Raw genomic sequence first — 19,576 nt, 5'->3', positions numbered from 1 at the left:
GCCCATTCTCATTCCGTTGCAGGAGTCTTGGGGATCAAGCCACGTAGACTCAAATCGTAGACAACGTCCTCCACCTTCTTGACGCTATATTTGACCCCATCGGCTCTTCGCCTCAGTATGTCGTTTTTCAAGTTCAACAGCTGGAATCCCGCGTGGACATCCTTGACGAATTTCGAGATCTGCAGCGGTCGCGCGTAGTCACCCAACGTGACCGCGTTGGGAGCCAGCCGTGCGAGCTCTTCGATCGTCGAGGTCAGGGCAAGGAGGTAGTCTTCGACGGTGATGTGAAAGGCATCTTCGGATTTGAGATTGACCGGGACTATAAGACGTCCATAGCTGTTAGTAATTGTGTCTGAAAATCTCGATCGCCACACGACCATTGTCTTGATGGTTGTTCGGTACTCACCATCTAGCCTCTGTCCGACCTCTTCCAATGTGAGCAGATTGCCGTCCTTGAGCCAGTCACACAGTTGCAGGCTGCTGATGACCGCCTGGATGTCTCGTTGCCATATCGAATTCCACTTGTAGAACGGGTACTGGGACGCCGACTGGGCCAGCTCTTTCACCGTCTTGGTCTGCTCCAAGAGCGCGTCGTAGCAGGGCGCGAGGACGCTGGCCTCGAGTTCGTCGGTCGGTGTGTTGTGGATGCGAGAGAGGATGGATTGTGTGAGGCGGCCTTGCTTCGATAGCGCTTCGACGTGCGTCCGGAGCTCGTCGCGGATCGCCTGCTCTTGGTCGATTTTGGTCTGGAGCGACGAGAATATGGCTGGGTCAACGTGCGGGGAGGAAGAGCCTGCGAGTGCCGGAGTGGTCATGGTTGTGTCGTCCGACATTTGCACTGCTGTCGAGATGTTGTATTTGCTTACGAGGATGGGATATAGAGAAGGGCTCTGGTCAATAAAGCCAAACTATGGTTCGGGGGAAATTCTGGTCCGGCAACTATTCTGTAGGTCGCTGTCTGTGGCTTCGACGGCGGACAGAGCCGTCTTGTTTTTCCATTCGATGACCACTGCACATACATCAGATTTGGGCCCGGGAATTTACATCGCACAACATCTACTACAGGGCTACATGGTAGAGAACTATTCAAGCCACAACCATCATTTTTCATCGTAAATCAAGAGATACAGTAGATACATTCGATTCTAGAGTAGCAGATGGTCCCCCAGGCAGCAACGAGGACAGCTTCCTTGCTGCTGCCTGCCAGCCAATATTTCCAGCCAAAATATTGATTCAACACTGTAAGCCCTCAACCTCTGCTCCCACAAGGCCATGCCGTAATGCCCATCTCAGTTCGCGGTCAGGTTCAGAACAGCTTCGTCCCTGGAAGTCGTGTCTCACCATCAGAATTTTCCTTCATGCTGGATGGAGTTCCTTCTTTCTCAAGACCTCTTCTCCAAAGCTTTGCTCAAGGCAAAGAAATGATGAAAAGGGTGTTTCGCATCACAAGGCAGTAGTGTAAGGCCTCGGACACGGTGCCAGAAACCCATTGCGCAAGCACAGAGGGGTTTAACCAGCGAGCTCCAAAAATGGGAATAATCAATGTATTCATCCCGTAGGATGATTTCAGAGATTAAACTGAAAAGAACAGATACTACACTTGATCTAAGCCAAAAGGCAACTGTTGAATTGTTAGCCATACTTGTCTCAAATGTAGGGGGGTGGGATTGAGGCTTACAGAGTACTGAAGAAAAGAAAAAAGATCAAGAGAGAGTCGAGGGCGAGCGAGATACTTATACCCCAGAGACACGACCAAAATTCCGCCAAGAGAAAAATATCCCAATTTAGTTAGCTGCCAGTCGGTGAAGTCAGTCGCACCTGTAGACAATATGATTGGATGATTTAAAACTTTCTGCCGGTCCAAAGATTTTAACTGGACAGGGCGGTGAAAGCTGTCCCGAAAGGACGTGATGAGTGCTGACTCGTATCTCGCTTGCCCTCGACTTTCTCGTTGCCTTTTCATTTCCCAGTATTCTGTAAGGCCGAATACCCCCCCCACTGGAAGACACGCATGACTACAAAAGCCGCCGGCTTCTCAGGCGCTTCATTAGACAGATCAAAAGAGCCCTGACTCTACGAGGTCACGTGTAGCTCCGTAGTACTACGAATATAGTTCTTTCAAGTTTGAAATGCATGAACTTGAACTCGACGTTCACAACTAGCAAGCCGCTGAAAAATCGCGTTACTGCCTCTCCGCGTACAAGACTTCGTCTCACCGATCTTCTGCTGGACAAAATCAACGGTGGGCGAGAGTGGGCAAGATTGAGCATTACGCTGGGGGAGGTATACAGTATGTGGAATGGCGGGATTCTGTAAGATTCGTCTCAACGTGAGGCAAAAGATACGACCAACTGATCTAACACAGTTCTGAATATTTTCCTTCGCTCGAGGCCCTCATTTTGCGTGTGCCCATCAAAGTATATGAGCTGTTTCTCGCCCAGCTTCCGTGGGCGCATCAGTCAGCGGTGTACCATATCCCAATTGCAGACAAGTCGACTCGGGAATCCTTTTCTTGAAGGCTTGCCAAAATGCTCTTTTCAAGGGATGGAATAATTATCAGGTGCTACAAAGCTGGTCCTCATGACCTCGTATACCATATGGCATATGTCCGATGTCCGTTGGCTTAGAACTGGAGATGTCGGAGCATACCACGTGACATGCAGATCTTGGCACTAACGTCCTACGGAAGGTATACCGACGATTTTTCCACACAAACCGCCAGCGCAAAAGACAATTTCATGATCGCCAGTCGACCCAACTTCAATCTCGCATACCACCCTCACCCCGACCACAAGGCGCAGGATATTGATCTCTTTGCGACCGCACAATCTCTCCATTCACAATGGCACCAACCACTCCCGCCCAGGTAAGACCGACCGCACTGCTTTGCTGTTCGCGCCCTTTCCCAGCGACTCCGCATGGGGCAACCATGCGAAGTCGAGGGCCGATGAGAACAGTAGGCTAAGGTTTTGTTTCTTTGTTTCATGTAGGCTCGAGGCAAGGTCAGCAAGACCAAGGTCACCAAGAAGGTAAGCACAGAATGAGCCATTGTACGCCAAGTGTCTAGTATGCTAATCTGTGTTGCGCAGTACACCATCAACTGCAGCCAGCCCGTCAGCGACAAGATCTTCGACTTGTCTGCGTTCGAGAAGTTCCTGCACGAACGCATCAAGGTCGAAGGCCGCACCGGCAACCTGGGCGATAACATCGCCATCTCGCAAGTCGGTGGTGGAAAGATCGAGGTCGTCACACACATTCCGTTCTCCGGCCGCTACTTGAAGTACTTGTATGTTCTATACCACTCATATCCGGTGTCGACGGCAATGCTGACGAGATGGACAGGACAAAGAAGTTCCTCAAGAAGCAGCAGCTCCGTGACTGGCTCCGTGTCGTGTCGACCAGCAAGGGTGTCTATGAACTGAGATTCTTCAACGTGGTCAACGACGAGGGCGATGATGATGAGGAATAGATGACACCTCCTAGGGCCTAAGGGTCGGGAAAAAAGTTCTTGTGACAAATAGACTGTCATCGTGCCTCTCCGATCCGTTGGTACAGATGGATCTGGTACCTCATATTCTCCAGCTCCATCGTGTACTTCAACGACGGGTTCAATCTAAACCACCTTGACTCATCTGCCACGTGCTTCTTCCACTTACTGTTCTCATCGCTCGCCACCTCTAAAAGGGTATGATCGAGTAACCATTTCATTGGATACTGTTTGGTCCTTGCATCCTGTCCCTGGCCCAACTTGACTTCCGAATAACTCCCGGGGCTGTCGACCACCAGAAGCCATGAACCCAGCTGCATAATATCGGTAAGCGCCAGTAAGAAGGCGGTTGTCCTGGAAATCGACGTGCTGAAGAGTTCGTTCAAGGCGAACATGATGGTGCATAAATGGACGCCACCAAGCAAGTCACGGAGGTCTGTCTTAGTCACTGAGAGGATATCGTGTTGGGAAAAGCGAACCTCCAGTTGATCACGCATGACCAAGGGCTTGTTTGCCGCCTTCAGGCGCTCACTCGCATAGGCCGACAGTGGAGGTGGTGTAGACAGGGCGTTTTCTAGCTTCGTAAGACAATTGGACCAGTCTGCGATATCGATGGCGTGGACTTCCACTTTAGATAGCGAATATGACCGTGCCGCAACCGCACATGCAGCCACCTCCGCGCCTCCACCACCACCAATGCAAGCGACTGTGGTAGCACTTGTTGACTGTGGTTCATGTGCGGTCGCGACGGATGTGGCTCCGCCGAGCCATACTTCCTGCAGGTCGCCGTGAAGGAAGACATCGCTGTACCCAAGGGCACGGCTAGCACTCCACCTTAATGCATATGCATCAAGGTAGTCTTGATTGGAAAAGGCAGCTGTGAAGTCCCGCAGGAACAGACGGCCTTTGACCTGTTGGATGGCCGCCTTCACGTCGTGATGCTCGTCAAAAGGGAAAGCGCGGCGGAACGCGTCAAGAAGCATCTGTTGCACTTCTACCGGAAAAGCCACAGTTTCGGGACTTTCCTGTGTACTCTGGGAGCCTTTTCGAGATGTCTGGTTCGTGGTTGTCCTACTGGGAACCTTTGGTTTTCTTCCTGGTGCCATTGCATGGGTCCTTGTGTAATGAATAATTTGGCTGTCAATCCGAGTCTTGCGCGCTCAGAGACAACCACAGTCTCAGCCTGATCTGAAAATGTCGTGTCACTACACTCCGTACTCAAGATGGGTGTACAAAACGTGCACCCATCGGCAGAATAGTCCGAGACTAGGGTGACTGTGGTCCCCTGCTCTTGGTGCGGAAGATATGCAAGGAGAGGCGACTGCACCGGAATGTGGCTGCTGTCGCTGTCAATGAATCTTCCACAGCCCGATGCGGAATTCTGGTCCTACTGCGGACGTGGGGTGTGTCTTGGGCAGTTGACTTGAAAAGAAGCTCGTCTGACCAAGGTATTCGTGCCCAGTTAATTTCTTGTCGACCGGAAGGTTACACATGTAGGAAGGTTCTTCGATTGCGCGATGCAGCGCGTGCCCTCGCCTTCGCTTCTGTAGCTAGAAGAAAGATTCAGACGCTAGACAGTGGGCTGCAGGCGAAAACGCAACACTCCTTGCAGAAGCTGCGAACGATTATTCGGCATTCCCGTCGTCTGTAATCGAGTCCTGCATGACTGGAGTTAAAAAATGTTGGGTCAAAATGAGAATGATACTGATTCGCAAAAGTCCAACCACAGCGGTGAGTCAAAGAACCCACACCGGTTCCTGAGCAGCTTTGTCGGTGTGTGGTGATGGCAGAACGGTCGATGGGTCGATGGGTCGATGTGACGGCCGCCCCGTAGCCAACAAGCCCGTTAACTCTGAACCAGCATAACCGAGATTCCAAGCGCAGTTGTTCCGCTGATTGAAAGTGCTCTGTACGTACTTCACACATGTTTGGCCATGCTATCAGCGCACTTTTTCCAGGAGCGTCAGCCGGGAGAGCCGATCTGTCGGCTGTATCCGTGCAAATCCGGAATCCTGGAGGGCTCAGTTGAAGACGAAAAGGGCAGGCGTCGCAGATTGCCCCTGTACGTAGTCATGGCCAGCCGACGAAGCGTATTGGACTGAACGGCTGGTACTGGTTGCTAAGAACTGCAAGTTCCTGCATAAGCGCAGGGTCGTAGCTATGTCCGTGCAAGGTACCCTAGGACGTTGTTCTGCTCTATTAGTTGATCATCGGTGATCATCTCTACCACGAGCGTGCGATCTTGATCCCGCAGGAAAATCCACGATTGACAGGGTTGCTCAAGAGGCTTGATGAGAAGATGGCGAGTCATGCTGTACATAGCAACAGATGGTTGCGGCTACACAGAAATGAAAGCAGCACGGGCCGAGTTGTGGAAGAGCGGAATCAAGGGGACCAATCCTTACAAGATTGAGCTCGTTTGGCAGGCCAGGTTGTTGCCAGCTCCTTTCCTAGCTGACCCAAGCCTGCCTGCCAGCACATCAGACAGCCAGCCCAGGAGGTCGGGCTATCAGTTTGACAGTGTCAATCAGCCTGCACGGACAGGATGGTGCATTGTGCGCAGGTTCAGGGTTCAGCTTGGTCAAGGAGTGCTCCACGCCCGCTGTGCCTGCGCCTGCGCCTGCGTCTCCACGAGAGGGAGATTTAGGTGGTTGGCATGAAGGCTTCTTTTGCGTTCGTGTCCTCCTTGGTGAGCGCCATTGCCATTGCCATTGCCATCGTCATAGATATGTGGACAACTTGAAGTGGCCCTCAGGTATCCGTCGGGTGCCGAAAGTCCAGTGTGCATGTCCAGAGAACTGCATGTTATGAAGGTTGTCCACAGTGGGCACTTGAGATGCCCAAGGTGCAGTTGTAGTGGGCGCCCAATTGTCCAAGTTCAAGTAAGCTGCATGCTGCTACATGAATGCATGGTTAAAGCCACACCTAGAGATCCCGCCTAAACTCAGATCGGTGGCTCTTGGGCCTAAACCTACCGCCTACTACTCACTAAATGCTTAAAGCTTGCAGCTGACCTGTCTCAGCTGCTCGATTTAGTGGCCTCAGTTTTCCTGGTTGACCTGCCAGCCATGGTCCAGTCTCAGACCAAGGCCTAAGGCGCACTCTGCACTGCACCTCATCACCCAGCTAGTACTGGTGGTACTACCCGTATCCGTACTGCACTCCAGTTCCTGAACCTTCACTCTCTATCCACCTCAATCTCTCTCTCCTCCCTCCTCATCCCTCCCTCTCTCTCTACACACGCCCTCACCAGGCCTCTGGCTCCTGAGCGAAGAAAGATCCCGAGTCGGTCTTTCTTCCAGGTTGCCGTCCACTCCTTCAGTAACCTCCACTATCATCCCTCCGAGCAACCCGAACCCATCCACGACATCCTCTCTCTGTGGTAGAGACTTCGTGCTCAGGTACCACCAACCACAATAGCAAGCACCTCGACGCAACAACTTCAACCGCCCTCAGACACCCTTGTACACAAGTCGTTCCTTATCGTCCGGACAGTCATATCATAGCGCAACACCTCTTGGGGTCCCGGTAATGGTGGCATTTGTTCCTTTACAAAGGCTGGACACAAATATCATCAAGGTGCCGGCTCACCTTTAACACGCTTCGGTGCGCCCGCCTGCTGGCCAGAACACCGCCAGCATTTCTACTATTGGGTGGCTGCTTTATTGAACTATGACTTCGATTTCACTTCCTCCGACGGTACCTGTCTTGTCTCCGTTTGACACCATCTCAGACATCCCTCCTCCATCTCCTCGAACTCATCGACGACGACCTTCTCGAGACCCAGATGCCGTACCGCTGCCGATGTCTACCCTCAACTGGCCTGCAAGCGAGGGGAACATTGAAACAGAAGGAGCAGAGAAGGCAAATCAAAACACTGTCAGCATGGCCACCGAAATGAATCGTCGATCTATGAGGCCTCCCCTGCCGGCTTTCAAGTTCAACCCGGGCGCCGATCTACCACCAGAACAAAACCCAAGTGTGACCCATCCAGTACTCCAGGAGATGGCTCTGAATCACCAGCGCGCAGCCCGGTCGGCAAGAGCGGCTCCGCTACCTGCATTTACATTTGCCCCAAATGCGACCTCTACACAAGCTTCTCCTAGTCCTACCAAATCCTCCTTTGGTGACGCAACCCACCATGCTCGAACGAGCCATCGACGACATGGAAGTGAGTTTGTGGGAGGTGGCAACGATGGCCCCCAGATGGTCAGTACCAGCCCTAAAAAGGCCGAATACCAACCACCTCCACCAATCACCGGAGCACCCAGGGGACATGTACACCGTCGATCGCAAGCTGTTTCTATCTCCGACATTGACACGTCTGAGCTGATCAAAGTGAACGCTCTGGCGAAGGCGCGGGCCGGGTCTACACCGACCACTCCTCTAGAGAGCGTACATGCATTTTCCTTCCCTCGTGCCAGTCCTCAGATGCGCCAGTCAATGTCAAACATTGTCAGAACCCCACCGTCCTCACCTCGACGAAGGGGTAGTGCCCCGGGAGTTCGTCCTCGGGTCGGCTTTTCTGATCATGTCGATGTCATTCCCAGGCCGCTGTCTCTCATCTCATCCGAGACCGAGGGGAGCACCTCCACTATTCGTGGAGGTCATTCTTTGTCTGGAAGCATCAATTCGATAGCGAGTCCAACTCCACGTCCGACCATAGGCCTAAGCCCATCAGTTGATGCAACTACTTCACCAGAGCGACCTCGGACTGCAGGTGCATTTTCTACTTTGTCAGTAGGTATGGTTGCTGACTCTATGATCAACCTCCCCAAACGACCTCTCTCCGCCTCCGATTCACCTGGAACTTGGAGTTCTGGAAGCCCTCCTAGCAAGAAGAAACACTTTTGGTTCAGTCATTCCAACAGTGGCTCGCCGTCCGGCACCCCCCAAACTGAAATCGACGACCCTGTTGACGTGTTTGTCTCGACTACTTCTGCTCAACCCTCGACTCCGCCGGCGGTAGTCGAAGAAGCACGACCAAGAACGTCCGGGAGTATGAGTTCGAGATCGAAGAAGCGCAAGTACCACACATGGACTTCTGGGATTTTCTCTAGGAAAGCAGACAAGAGATCGACGAAGACAAAACAGCAACGTGCTCCCACCCCACCTCCAATGACAAGGCATCCCAGTGATCGCCTTAGTGATATTTTTGACGCCGACAACACAGTTGTTATTCGCAATCCTTCTCCTGTCTCGACTCGAGTCCGTGATCCGCCGCAGAAAGTGACCCCGATAGAGACCTGGACTGCAAATCAAGCAGAGGAACAAATTACAAGTCCTGTTCTTGACTTGGATGCGGCCCTGGGTCCTTTCGGGAGCGAAGAAAAGTTGGCGCACGATGGCAACATCAAAACTGGTCCGCTGTCACGGATCACAAAGCTTCACAGCAGTGAGCGACGAGCCAATCTGGATGCGTTTGGGACGGTCCATAGGAGGACTGAGTCAGCACCGATCATGCCCGCCATCAATCGGAGCACCTTTAGCATGCATCGTATTGGTAGCAATGCTTCACTTACAGAGGACGTTTTTGACGAAGAGGAAGAAGACAACTTTCTTGCCAGGGGTGAATTCGGATGTCTCAATCAGAGCCGTTCTTTAGAGGAGCTTTCGCAGGAAAGTGAAACTGCTACCGCCTTCGCTCAGCTGGCCTCGGCACCACCGAATCTACTCTCTGCCGAAGGGCTGGGCCTCTCCATCAACGAAACTCCCAGCGACGGCGTTATAATTGTTGATCCGGAAGAGGACATTGCTCGCATAGATGCCAGGTCTTCAAACTCGACCATAGAAGCGCCAGTCTTCCAAGAAATCGAAACTCAAAAACCCTCGATATCGTCTCCGATGCCCCTTGCCTATCCCGCACCGCAATCCCATTACGCATCCTCTACTGAAGGTCGCACAACCTCGGCTTCAATGATGTCTTCACCCGATGCGGACCACATTTCTTTCGACACCTTTTCTCGCCCGACGCGATTACTCGGCGAGCCGAGTCCAGAATTTGTGCTGCGAGCTTCCAACGACGATCTTCCTTCGCTCAGCGATAGCATATCCAGCGGAGCTCTACCAAGATTTTCGAGCAGTGCAGGGACGAGGTCTTCTGTCGAGCAACGCTCATCTTCCATGATTGTCCCATCGACTTCGAGATCGAACAGCCAACAAGCGTGGAAGCGAAATAGTCTGGCGAGTCTGAATCGTCTGATTCCCGGATCTTCCAATGGCAGCAAGCTGAAGTTCGAAACTGTTCCTGATACGACTATTGCAGATGAGAAGGGCAGAAAGAAAATAAATAGAATCAGCAGGCTTATGCATTTCTGGCGATCCAAAGAGAAGGTGGAAACCTAATGCAATCACAACACAATTAACGGCTTTACGACCACAACCTAGGCGCTCAGGAGTTTGGACGAATGCGTGGGATTGGAGCTTTGAGCATGGCTCTTTGATGGACAAGTTCTACGACATATTCACGAAAAGTGAGGTGGAAACGCAACTGGTGACAGAGTGGCCATACACCTTCCCACCCTAGTCCCTCTTTACAACAAGACACTTCCTCTACTCTGATCAAAACAAGTTATGAGTTGCGGACTTTCCTGTTTTGGAGTTTATCCTCATACCGGCAGTTTGAGCCTCTACTCAACGATATTCACTTGACTTGGTTCATTCGGTTCACTCGAGAGTCGGGAAGACAGAACATCTTGCGACAGACAGCGCTGATCATGTTTGGGTTCATTCGATTTTCCCCGAACACGAAGACTTTTATCATGTCCATATAGAGGCAAAGATGTCGCCTTATGGCTGGATTGATGGATGGAGTACGCTTCGCGATATTGCTGCGCGGGATAGCTTGACGGAGGAGATGAGATATTGCTAGGAAGAGTGAAGCGCAATGGAAGATTCAATGCTCCAAATCGATTTTGACATCAGGAACGAACTGGACGACGATAGCTTAGTCCGACTTAGGTCTCTTGACACTTGGTTTGGATCGATCGAAACAGATTGACCTCCGGGTGCTTGGAGATGAATGAAGACGATTCAACAACATGTACACGCCTGGTCCTCCTCATTCATCCATCCTTGTTCTGCATGTTGCCCTTACACTTGAGAGCGGAAGTCCTCTCCACTCCACGTCTCGTGACCCTGCTTGGATTTTGTAGGCTGTGCCACTCGTCGCATTGTCGCGTGTAGTCTGTAAGTGATATCAAATGCGAAAAGCAGTTCGAAAGGGAACAGAAACCGGAATGGAACAAGACCTTCTGATGCGGAGAGAAATGCTCATAATACTTTAGGTCCTCTGTCACAAGTGCCGGAGTCCAGAATGCACAACCCACAATTGTCACGTCCGGTTCGGATCCTGAAGCCAGGTCCCCTGATAGATAAAAACATTTTCCGCGCCGACTCCTCTCCCCTGTTCGCCGTTGCTACAATGCCATTGTCAACGCCATGAACGCCATCTCTCTCGCCATCCACCAAGCCATCTGCGTATGCGGCCGTCATGTCATACTCGTTGCTCATGGCGGGAAGAAAACGATAGACCTCGAACAGAAATCAAAGCCAGGTCACCATTCAATGTCGTGGCCATTTGTCCCAAATCCATCATCACCGTGCTCATGCTCGAGAAATGCCTTGTAACAAGATCACCGCTTGACACCGGTAGGCCCGTAATTTGCACTCCCAACCCGACCACTAGTCTTCCGGACCTTCGTTTTGTCTTCCCCTCCGCTGCGGCGTGGAGATTCTCGAAGCGATCTGGTCTTCGCAACACTCATGGCACCCATTCCACTTGCTGACCTAGGAGTTGTTTTTGGTCGACCTGTGCCGTTCGCCTGAGTCTTTTCGCTCTTGGTACTTAGCTTCAAGTTCTCCTGCTCCTGAGCAAGTTCATCCCAGATGGCATTGGTATCCTCCAGTTGAAAATTGATGTCTCCCTCATCCTCATAGATATCCATGGTGTCACTGACGTCGATCGTCTTTGTCATGGTGGTCGTGGTAGTGGTGTATGACACGCTCCGTGCCTTGCCCTTGCTGCCAGGGCTCTTGCTCTGGCTGCGACGGGATGCTGCCTTCTGCAGAATCAGTTCCTCTTCACTGTCTGCTCCGGTCATACTCTGGCGACTTGCCTCGGCGGCCGTCTCAGTGTCAGCCTTGTTGCCATTGACTCGCATTGTTCCGGATGTGGATCGCGAATAAGGATGACTGCGTGGGTCCATTCGAGCATATTTTCTCGGTTGACCTGGAGTAGGTGCCGGGAGGTTTTCGTCTTGGAAGGAACCAGAATTCGAGATGTCATTGCCGTCAATTTCCCCCAGAGCAGATCTCTGTGCGCTTGACCGATTTGGTGTTGCTGTCTGCGCTCCACTGTTGATACGAGCTGGAGTCTTGGTCGACATGGCGCGGGGCGTGGATGGTTTGTTGAGCTCCATCTTCGCCTTCAACTGGTCTTCCCAGTACCATTCTCTGAATTGCCCTTGGTTCAAGTGCAACCAATGTTGTTGTGGGCCAACTACCATGCCAGGACGCATGAATCGCATGAAAGCAATGACTTCATTGGCAGTAAAACCATGCCTGTAAATAAGGTATGCTCCGATCAAACATCCAGTCCGCCCAAGACCAGCTTTGCAATGGACCGCGATGCTCTTACTGTTCGTTATCATGCCATGTGCCAGTTTGATAAATCTGCGAACAATGGGCAGAGTGGGACAGGTGCCGTCCTCAAAAATCATATCAATGTGTTGGATACCAAGAGCAGTAAAGTATGTTGGACAGTAAAGCTCCGAATTCAGTCGAACGACCAGACCGACATCTCTCTGGACGAAATGGGTGAGGACGTTCTTGAATGGTTGAGATATTCTGGCGCTCTGGATCTCTGGTATGCAAGAGGGTAGAGTGGAGTAGGCAGGAGATGAAACTGGTATCGGAGTGGTAGGTTCGGATTGAGGTGATGCGAAAGCGACAAACTGCGGCGAGATCCAGTTGAAGTCCCCCATGTCAACTCTCTCGAATCGTTCGTATCTAGACAACATTAGTAAGATCTCCACAATCCGCGATGCGACAACATACTCTTCCAGATTAAACTCTTTGAGCTGGCATAGATTTTCTTCTTTCGCCTTCCACACACCATAGACGATGTCTTGAATGTTGAGGATAAAATCTGCTTGACTGTATCCTGCATCTCTGAAGGGCATGTAGGGAGGGTCGGCCTGCGCAATCGGAGCAAGAGCGAGATGTGGTGGCCATGCTTGAATCAGGACCATATAGCACGCGACCAGGCACGCAGCATTTGCTCGACTCCGTGCATCAGCCCTGCTCCAAAACACCACAGCTTTGTCGTTGTTGGCTGGGTCGCCTAGAATTTCGTGAAATTGTACGGCGAATCGATACAAATGTCCAATGTGCAGAGGGCCAAAGTCTGCATGAAAAGCGTTATACAGAAGCGTATCATCGATAGTGAAGTACACCGGGGGTGGTCGGAGAACCGCAGGCGTCGGGCCAGCTTGCGCCCGTGAGGCCTTTTTGTGAGGCGATCTTCTGGTTTGTGCGGGATACGGGAAAGGAGTGTTTTCATCTGGTGTGTGAGTGTATGATGCTAAGTACAAGCGATCTTGAGGGCCTTGTTAGTCTCGTCCCTGAGGTTGACGGGGGCAATGTTTTGTTTCACACCTTGAATGTACTCGATGACCTGGCCATAACTGGCAGGATGGGCCATTGGAGGTCCCATCGCCCTTCAGATCACAGCTACTCGCCAGTGTTCGCTCGGTAGCAAGGCGGCGAACACTTATTGAAGTCGAGAGGTAAACAAAGTGTGATCGCTTCTTGCTTGTTGGGAAGCTCGGGCGATGAACGGGAGGGGAATGGAGGTCAACAACAATAACAGCTGTGGCAACAGGACTGGAGGGACTGGACTATAACTGTAGCATGCCGCAGGGCATAGCAGTGGAAGAGAGATATGGCTAAGAGAGCTCCAGCGGCAGCATAGATGGATGAGTGGCAGCACGAAGAGAGTAAAGATGCGGGAACGGGCAATGTGGTGGTTTTGTGGGAGTGCTGGCCACGGAGCCTGATGGGCGGAACCATGTTATTTGGAGCCAAACCGTCTTAGTGCCGCTGTTTCCCAGCAACCGCCGATATCAGCCGCCACCAGGGTCTCAGAGATCTCGAGCTGTGGTAACGAGTAACGAGTAACGAGTAACGACCAACAACGGACCTGGGGACCTGGGGACCTGCTTCACCGTCGTCATATCATCCATGCCGTGTGGACACTGCACACTGCACAGTGCCGCCGTGACAAGGAGTCTACCGCCTACCCTCGCTCTCTGACCTTGGCCACCCTGCGCAGAAGAAGAACTCGCTTCAACCTTCAACAATGGGCACTTCACAATCCGACTTCCCCTGCTCGTTGTGCGTCGAGATCCCCTCTACACCCTGGACGTCTGCTGATTTGAATGGTACAGAGTGATTGACGTCCCTCTCTTGAGCCACCGCCTCGCGTCTGCAGCTCTGCGTGCCCTTCAGGTCGATGCTGAATTGTCTCCTCTCGTGCGCCGAAAATTTACCTTGGTGGCCTCGGACTCGGGAGCCCAATCGACGACTGGCCACGCCAGTGAGGGTGGGTTGGAAGACGATCGGAATGTCATCCTTCGTACCGAATACTCTGCAACAACCAATCGAATGCTTCGAGTGGCCGTCAATGGCTTTATGGAGTCTTTGAGCGTTGTCTTGCAGGTTATGGAAGAGTTAGATGTGGATGTGCTCGAGTCACAACCGTGACCAGATGGCTATCTTGCTTCTATCATTCAGCTACCAGGCCCATCTACACAATGTGAGTGGAGACACTCCGTGTGCTACAGCAGGGAAAGGTTTATCGTCGCAAGTCGAGATCGTTTTCGGGTCATCATTGGGCCTTGATCTCGCCATGGCAGTTTCATACACAAATTGAACCCCTTCTCGAAGAAATGGCAGGCGAGTCCCGCCTTCAGCCCTACCTGAATACAGGTCGCATGCTGAAACTGGGATGCAATATCCATGGCAAGGCTCCTTAGAAGAGTCACGGATCATTTGCTTGCTAGCAATCCAGATGGATCTGACTCCGGTCGATGCCGCTTGATAATTGCCAGCTGATCGACTCGGCAGTTATAGCGATGCCATCTCTGGAACCCTCCGTTGGTGCTTCGGTTCCCTCGTCCGCGCAATAAGAGGTCCGCGCTAGCCCACGGCGGCCTTGCCAGCCCAGTTGATCTGTCCTGTCGTTTGCTGGGGCATTTTCTCTCGACACCTATGCCTGCCCACTTGGCGTACAGGCTATTGTGGGAGTCGGTGTACTGGAGGACCTTGAATTTGGGAGTGTTTGCAGGACAAAGAACGAATTTGGCACATCCAAGCGAGTCCGGGATCCTTTCCGAGATTGAAACCTCGAAGCCAGGTCCCTCTCTTCAGGTTCTCCGGTTTCGTCTGAGCCCAGAGCGGCTCCTCCATAGGAGATCATGCCGAAATGGTTTGGATAGAAAGAAACACCCGGCATGTGCTCGTTCTCGATAGTATCTTGGAATTCTTGTATTTCCGGATCCGAAGCGGTACCAAGGACAAACGAGGTTGACGGATGAGGCGTCCGTTTGGCCGAATTTTGATCTTGAGCGCAAGAACCCTCCACGCGCGTTCGTGAAACGTGACCATCTGAGCAGAGAAAGAACTCCACAGTGCCATCCCGAGGGATCATGCCGTGAGACCCTATTTCATGTGAGAGATTCTCGGTCGTCTCCAAGTCAGGAAAGCCCGCGGTGGCCCCCACCGTTTCGAAATCGACTGCGGTGTCCAGCGAGAGCAAGCCTTGCTTCTTACCCCATCCTCCTCCACCACCAGTGACTTTGAATAGTTTCGCGTCTTGCCACAATCCTTGTAAGATTCTGCCTGCGTGCTTATCGGCTTTGGTGAAGTCCTGTCCCTCACTGTGCGCTGCCCTTGGGGGTCGCACAAAGGCGAAAACCTGGAACGGTCCGTGTGATGCACGCGTGGGATTCGCATTGATGTATTCTGTAACGGCTTTCTCCAGTTCGCGAGATGCAGGCACGGCTTTACCGTCGATCTCGATTTCAGCCAGAACATTGCCCATAGACCTCACCACTTTACGCGGGCGTGTCAGCGATTGAAGTGGTATAGAGCCGTCAAGGAAATCGTTCCCTGAGCAGCCCATGTCAACCCGACAGCTTTTCAGGGAACGCCGGCCTTGATGAGCAATCACTGACTCAGAGTCGCGGATCGTGATGTCCCAGCTGTCTTCAAGCAATGTGGCATGGTTCCCATTCACAAAAATGGTGTTTGCAACTGGGAGGGTCAGATGCCGGACGACCGCTCTCCTTGACTTGGAGTGTGTATCGTGAGTACCGCTAGACATGAACTCCAGTGTGACAGGATCGGCCTCGTCCGTCGACACAATACGGGGAGGCGCGGAGCTCATGAGGAATGCCAGACCTTCAGACATCGGCGGGCCGCGCTCCGACAGAGGACCAGGTAGAGCGTCAACCACTGCAGCAACCGATTTGACCCTGAGTTCCTGCGTCCCTGTCTCGGTTCGTAAATCGCCGTATAGGCATGTCATGACAGGTTTGAGGAACACTTCAGGGTCCAGAAGGTGAGCAAGTAATGGAGTCACCAGTAAGACAATGGTCTGGACTCTGGTAGGCTTCTCTGAACGACATGCTTGAATCATGGGTAGGGTAGACCTAGGGTTCTAAGCAAAAGTTCGCAATTAGCAAGCCTGATGGTTGACGGAGAGACTTGTACACATCAAAACACACGCTGTACTCACCACGGCAGTGGGATCTCGAGCGAGCCACGTCAGGCCTGATCGAAACCGGAACTCGTCCCATGTCGTTGCGGCCGGAGGAGGATTTGAACCGTCCTCCACTGCCAATGTAGCTGGGTGATCTTTGGAACCACAAGACTTGTTCGAGAGGGAACGGGCTCGTCGGCCTTGAAGACAGACCCTGGGGCGGGTTATCTTGACCTGGCCAGCTCTGAAGAGACGTCTGTTGACAGACGCAAGCGCAATGGTTGGCCTGCTCATGATGGATATACAGCTCGCCCACGAGCTCTCCCCGCAAGGGCACGAACAGGCAGGCACCAGCTCTGTTGTACAGTACAGTGTATGATAACTGCCCACTGACCACTGACCACCGTCAGCCCCTTGGCCCTCTGGCGACGGCCGTGGCACGGCAGGTTGGTTGCAAAGACTTGCTGTTGAGTTTCGGCACCGTGAAAGTGCCTGGAAAAATTGCTATGTCCGACTGCCAACTTAAAGGTCATTTTAATTGGGAATGCGCTCGACGTGTTTGTGTCAGACCAGCTCCCGCGTCTACAGTACTCCGTACTTTCCTTCATACCTAAGGTAAAGAGCAAGGAAAACGGAACTACATTCGTCCTTTGCAACCAGAGAAACAGTTCTTGCATTTCAATCTTCTGAAGCTGATACAGGCCTAACTCGTCATTCTGAATCGTCTAATCCCACTCTTTATATCGAATTGATGGCTCTAGATCGGTTCTTGCAACATATAGTACACAAGGGCATCATCACATGAGTCGACCGTCACGTCGTTTTACTTAAGAATACACATATCCTAAGGCCGAGTCCGCGCATAGTTGACAGACCCCTTAGCGTTCGGTTAGATTTCAACCGTCAGGTAGAGGTCGCCCCTGCTTGACTTGTTGGGTGTCAATCGCGCTTTGGAAGAGGGGGATCTTTGTGGCCCTGAGGCTTTGACGCTCTGTGAACTTGAGTTCAACACCTCACCCAAAGACGGACTGAACATTGAAGAAGGTAGTCCCCTGTTCGAACCGGTAGGGGTGCTTCTGAGCTTGGCCACGTTTGACTTCAGGGTGTCCTGAGGTATCCTTGTGCCTCTACTCGAACCGGTCTCATACAGTGGAGGCTGTGGCCATTCAATGGTCTCATCTGACAAGTACCCATCAGAGGATGTCGTATCTGTCTGCATGAAGCTCGCTTCTGCCCGTACAAGTTGGTCCCTCGAGGCTCGGCTGGCTGCATTTGTGGGTGCAACAGTGAGACTTTCTTGAAATTGTGCCGGAATTTCTGCTTGCCGTGACATCGCTGCGGACCGAGGAATTTGAGGGTATCGCAAGTCCTTGATGGGACTACTCTCCCCTGGAAGCACGCGATGGACGTCTTTCGAAAAGACTGTCGGTGTCCGTACGATTGCTTCAAGCTCCAACTGTTTATTAGTCTCTCCCGGCGGGGTGTCTTCTTCAATTTCGGTGTAAATGGAGGTGACTGAATTGCCACGTTCAAGTCGTGGAGCTGTATTTGGCATAGGCGGAGGTGGCGGATTGCGCGGCTGTGTTAGAGCCTCAACAGGTTGGAAATCGAATGCTCGAAGAGGGAGTCGAGTAGGAGGTTTCTTTCGCAGGACATTCCTGCTAGCGTAGGCCGAAGACGGAGCCAGTTTGTGCTCGGCTACCGGAAATGAGAATTGACTTGCCGTTTGCAGCGGCTCTTCTCTATTTGCACCAGAGGAAAGCGGAGAACCGAAGATCCGCTGCGGTGGAATAATGCTGATATTTCCGTTGTCGTAAGTGGGTGTCAGAGGGATCCGCGCTGGTTTAGAAGCGCGTCCAGGCGAATCCTCTGGCACAGCAGGTAACCTGAGGGGGGTTGGAGTTGCTCGCTGTCTCCTCGCTGGAGGCGGCTTCTCTAGAACGAATGGCTGATTGTCGACATAGACTGGTTCTGAGTCAGCAAATCTGGTCTGTGGCTCGTCGTCGAAATCAGTGGCATCGCTCATTGGCCTTTGAGACGCTCTCTGTCGTTCCCGGCTTGCTTCGATGTCAAGTGGCGCCGGCCATAACGCTTTAGCAGGAGCGGATGATAAAAGGCGTGATCCACTCTGCTGAGAAGAAATGCTCACAGGAGAGCTTTCACCAGGGATCTTGGGTGAAATGGCTACGCCTATTTCTTCAGGTCTTATGCTTCTTCGCCAGAAACTTCTGCGTTTCTCTTCCATCGGCTGTGGGGAAGAATAAAAACGGCCTTGAGGACTTGAGACGGTAAGCGAAGAGTTGATGTTGCCAAATGTTGGCGGACTGCTCTTTGGAGGGCTTTGATAGTTCGGAGGTGGAGTGGGCTCCACAAGCCGAGAACGCCGTTGGCTACGGCGTCGCTCGCGGCGCCTTTTGCGTATACAAAAGGCGAGCATAAGCAGCGCCAGTACGATAAGGACCGTTGCAGCCCCGGCGATCGCGATGCCAACAACTTGAGTAGTCCTCAGACCACCCTCGGAGGCTGAATGCCCCCGCAGACCAACAGCGCCAGTGGTTCCTTGAGGGCTGCTGACCGCACTGGTGCTCGCAGAAGTCATCGCTGTCAAAGATGCGGAAGGAGATGGTAGCGAAGAAGGTGAAAATGGTGTCGTAGAAGGAGGAGTATCGGTCGCCATGACAATAGTGCTAATCACCTGAGAAGAGGTTGGATTACCGATCGTTGCCGGTAGGTTATTCATTGTGGATGATGTCGGGGAAGATCCGATGATTGTCGCTGTTATGGTCCGGGCAGTTTCTGGCTGAGCACCTGCTACACCATCACAGATATTGTACACTTTTGTGTTCACCAGTTCTTGCCCTGTACAGAAAGATACCACACACTGCAGAGATCCCTCTCCGATTGTAAGACCTGAACGGTTCTCCTGCGTGCACAGGAAGTTGATATCAGAGATGGCGGAGCATGTGCTTCCTGGATAATTTGCGCTTGCGAAGTTTTGAATGCAAGCGACTGCACATTCGGGTACGATGGAAAGGAGGGATTGAGGTAGACAGACGTTTGTCGCATCTGCCCGCGTCCATAATAGACGAGTATGCTCGAGAGTAGGCGCCGGACTGGGTAGAGCCATGGTGGATAATGCATATCGCTCCGACTGTCTTTGTCATGGCCAACAGTTCATGGTCGCAATCGGAGTGACCGTTTGCGTAACTATTTTCTGCAAACAGTAATGGCACTTGAAAAGGCAGCAGATAGTGATAAAGAGAGACCTGGGGGGCCACCTGCGACAAATATACGGCGCGAAAAAGAATCAGGATCTCGAGGCTCTC

The 19,576-nt window shown here is 52.3% G+C and overlaps 8 protein-coding genes across 8 annotated transcripts; 3 read left to right on the top strand and 5 right to left on the bottom strand.

The window, feature by feature from the left end:
• Positions 1-8: 8 nt before the first annotated feature.
• A1O3_10364 (uncharacterized protein) lies at positions 9-815 on the bottom strand (the record flags this gene model as incomplete). Its single annotated transcript, XM_007740454.1, has 2 exons — positions 9-319; positions 407-815. The coding sequence occupies 2 exons, from the start codon at positions 813-815 to the stop codon at positions 9-11; spliced, it is 720 nt and encodes a 239-aa protein (XP_007738644.1).
• Positions 816-3,068: 2,253 nt separating this feature from the next.
• On the top strand, positions 3,069-3,469 carry A1O3_10363 (ribosomal protein L22e; the record flags this gene model as incomplete). Its single annotated transcript, XM_007740453.1, has 2 exons — positions 3,069-3,286; positions 3,343-3,469. The coding sequence occupies 2 exons, from the start codon at positions 3,069-3,071 to the stop codon at positions 3,467-3,469; spliced, it is 345 nt and encodes a 114-aa protein (XP_007738643.1).
• A 56-nt stretch (positions 3,470-3,525) lies between these two features.
• A1O3_10362 (uncharacterized protein) lies at positions 3,526-4,593 on the bottom strand (the record flags this gene model as incomplete). Its single annotated transcript, XM_007740452.1, has 1 exon — positions 3,526-4,593. The coding sequence occupies one exon, from the start codon at positions 4,591-4,593 to the stop codon at positions 3,526-3,528; it is 1,068 nt and encodes a 355-aa protein (XP_007738642.1).
• Positions 4,594-7,372: 2,779 nt separating this feature from the next.
• Positions 7,373-9,832, top strand: A1O3_10361 (uncharacterized protein; the record flags this gene model as incomplete). The annotated part of the gene is made up of 1 exon (XM_007740451.1): positions 7,373-9,832. The coding sequence occupies one exon, from the start codon at positions 7,373-7,375 to the stop codon at positions 9,830-9,832; it is 2,460 nt and encodes an 819-aa protein (XP_007738641.1).
• Positions 9,833-11,121: 1,289 nt separating this feature from the next.
• A1O3_10360 (cell division cycle 14) lies at positions 11,122-13,190 on the bottom strand (the record flags this gene model as incomplete). The annotated part of the gene is made up of 4 exons (XM_007740450.1): positions 11,122-11,349; positions 11,446-12,496; positions 12,545-13,085; positions 13,145-13,190. The coding sequence occupies 4 exons, from the start codon at positions 13,188-13,190 to the stop codon at positions 11,122-11,124; spliced, it is 1,866 nt and encodes a 621-aa protein (XP_007738640.1).
• Positions 13,191-13,847: 657 nt separating this feature from the next.
• A1O3_10359 (uncharacterized protein) lies at positions 13,848-14,251 on the top strand (the record flags this gene model as incomplete). Its single annotated transcript, XM_007740449.1, has 2 exons — positions 13,848-13,882; positions 13,936-14,251. The coding sequence occupies 2 exons, from the start codon at positions 13,848-13,850 to the stop codon at positions 14,249-14,251; spliced, it is 351 nt and encodes a 116-aa protein (XP_007738639.1).
• A 505-nt stretch (positions 14,252-14,756) lies between these two features.
• On the bottom strand, positions 14,757-16,544 carry A1O3_10358 (uncharacterized protein; the record flags this gene model as incomplete). Its single annotated transcript, XM_007740448.1, has 2 exons — positions 14,757-16,208; positions 16,287-16,544. The coding sequence occupies 2 exons, from the start codon at positions 16,542-16,544 to the stop codon at positions 14,757-14,759; spliced, it is 1,710 nt and encodes a 569-aa protein (XP_007738638.1).
• A 595-nt stretch (positions 16,545-17,139) lies between these two features.
• Positions 17,140-19,377, bottom strand: A1O3_10357 (uncharacterized protein; the record flags this gene model as incomplete). The annotated part of the gene is made up of 1 exon (XM_007740447.1): positions 17,140-19,377. The coding sequence occupies one exon, from the start codon at positions 19,375-19,377 to the stop codon at positions 17,140-17,142; it is 2,238 nt and encodes a 745-aa protein (XP_007738637.1).
• Between the last annotated feature and the right edge of the window lie 199 nt (positions 19,378-19,576).

Source organism: Capronia epimyces (assembly GCF_000585565.1).
Source record: "Capronia epimyces CBS 606.96 chromosome Unknown aczIQ-supercont1.11, whole genome shotgun sequence".
NCBI lineage: Eukaryota > Fungi > Ascomycota > Eurotiomycetes > Chaetothyriales > Herpotrichiellaceae > Capronia > Capronia epimyces.
Note: the sequence above shows the minus strand (reverse complement) of the source record. Positions and strands in the feature narration are given on the sequence as shown.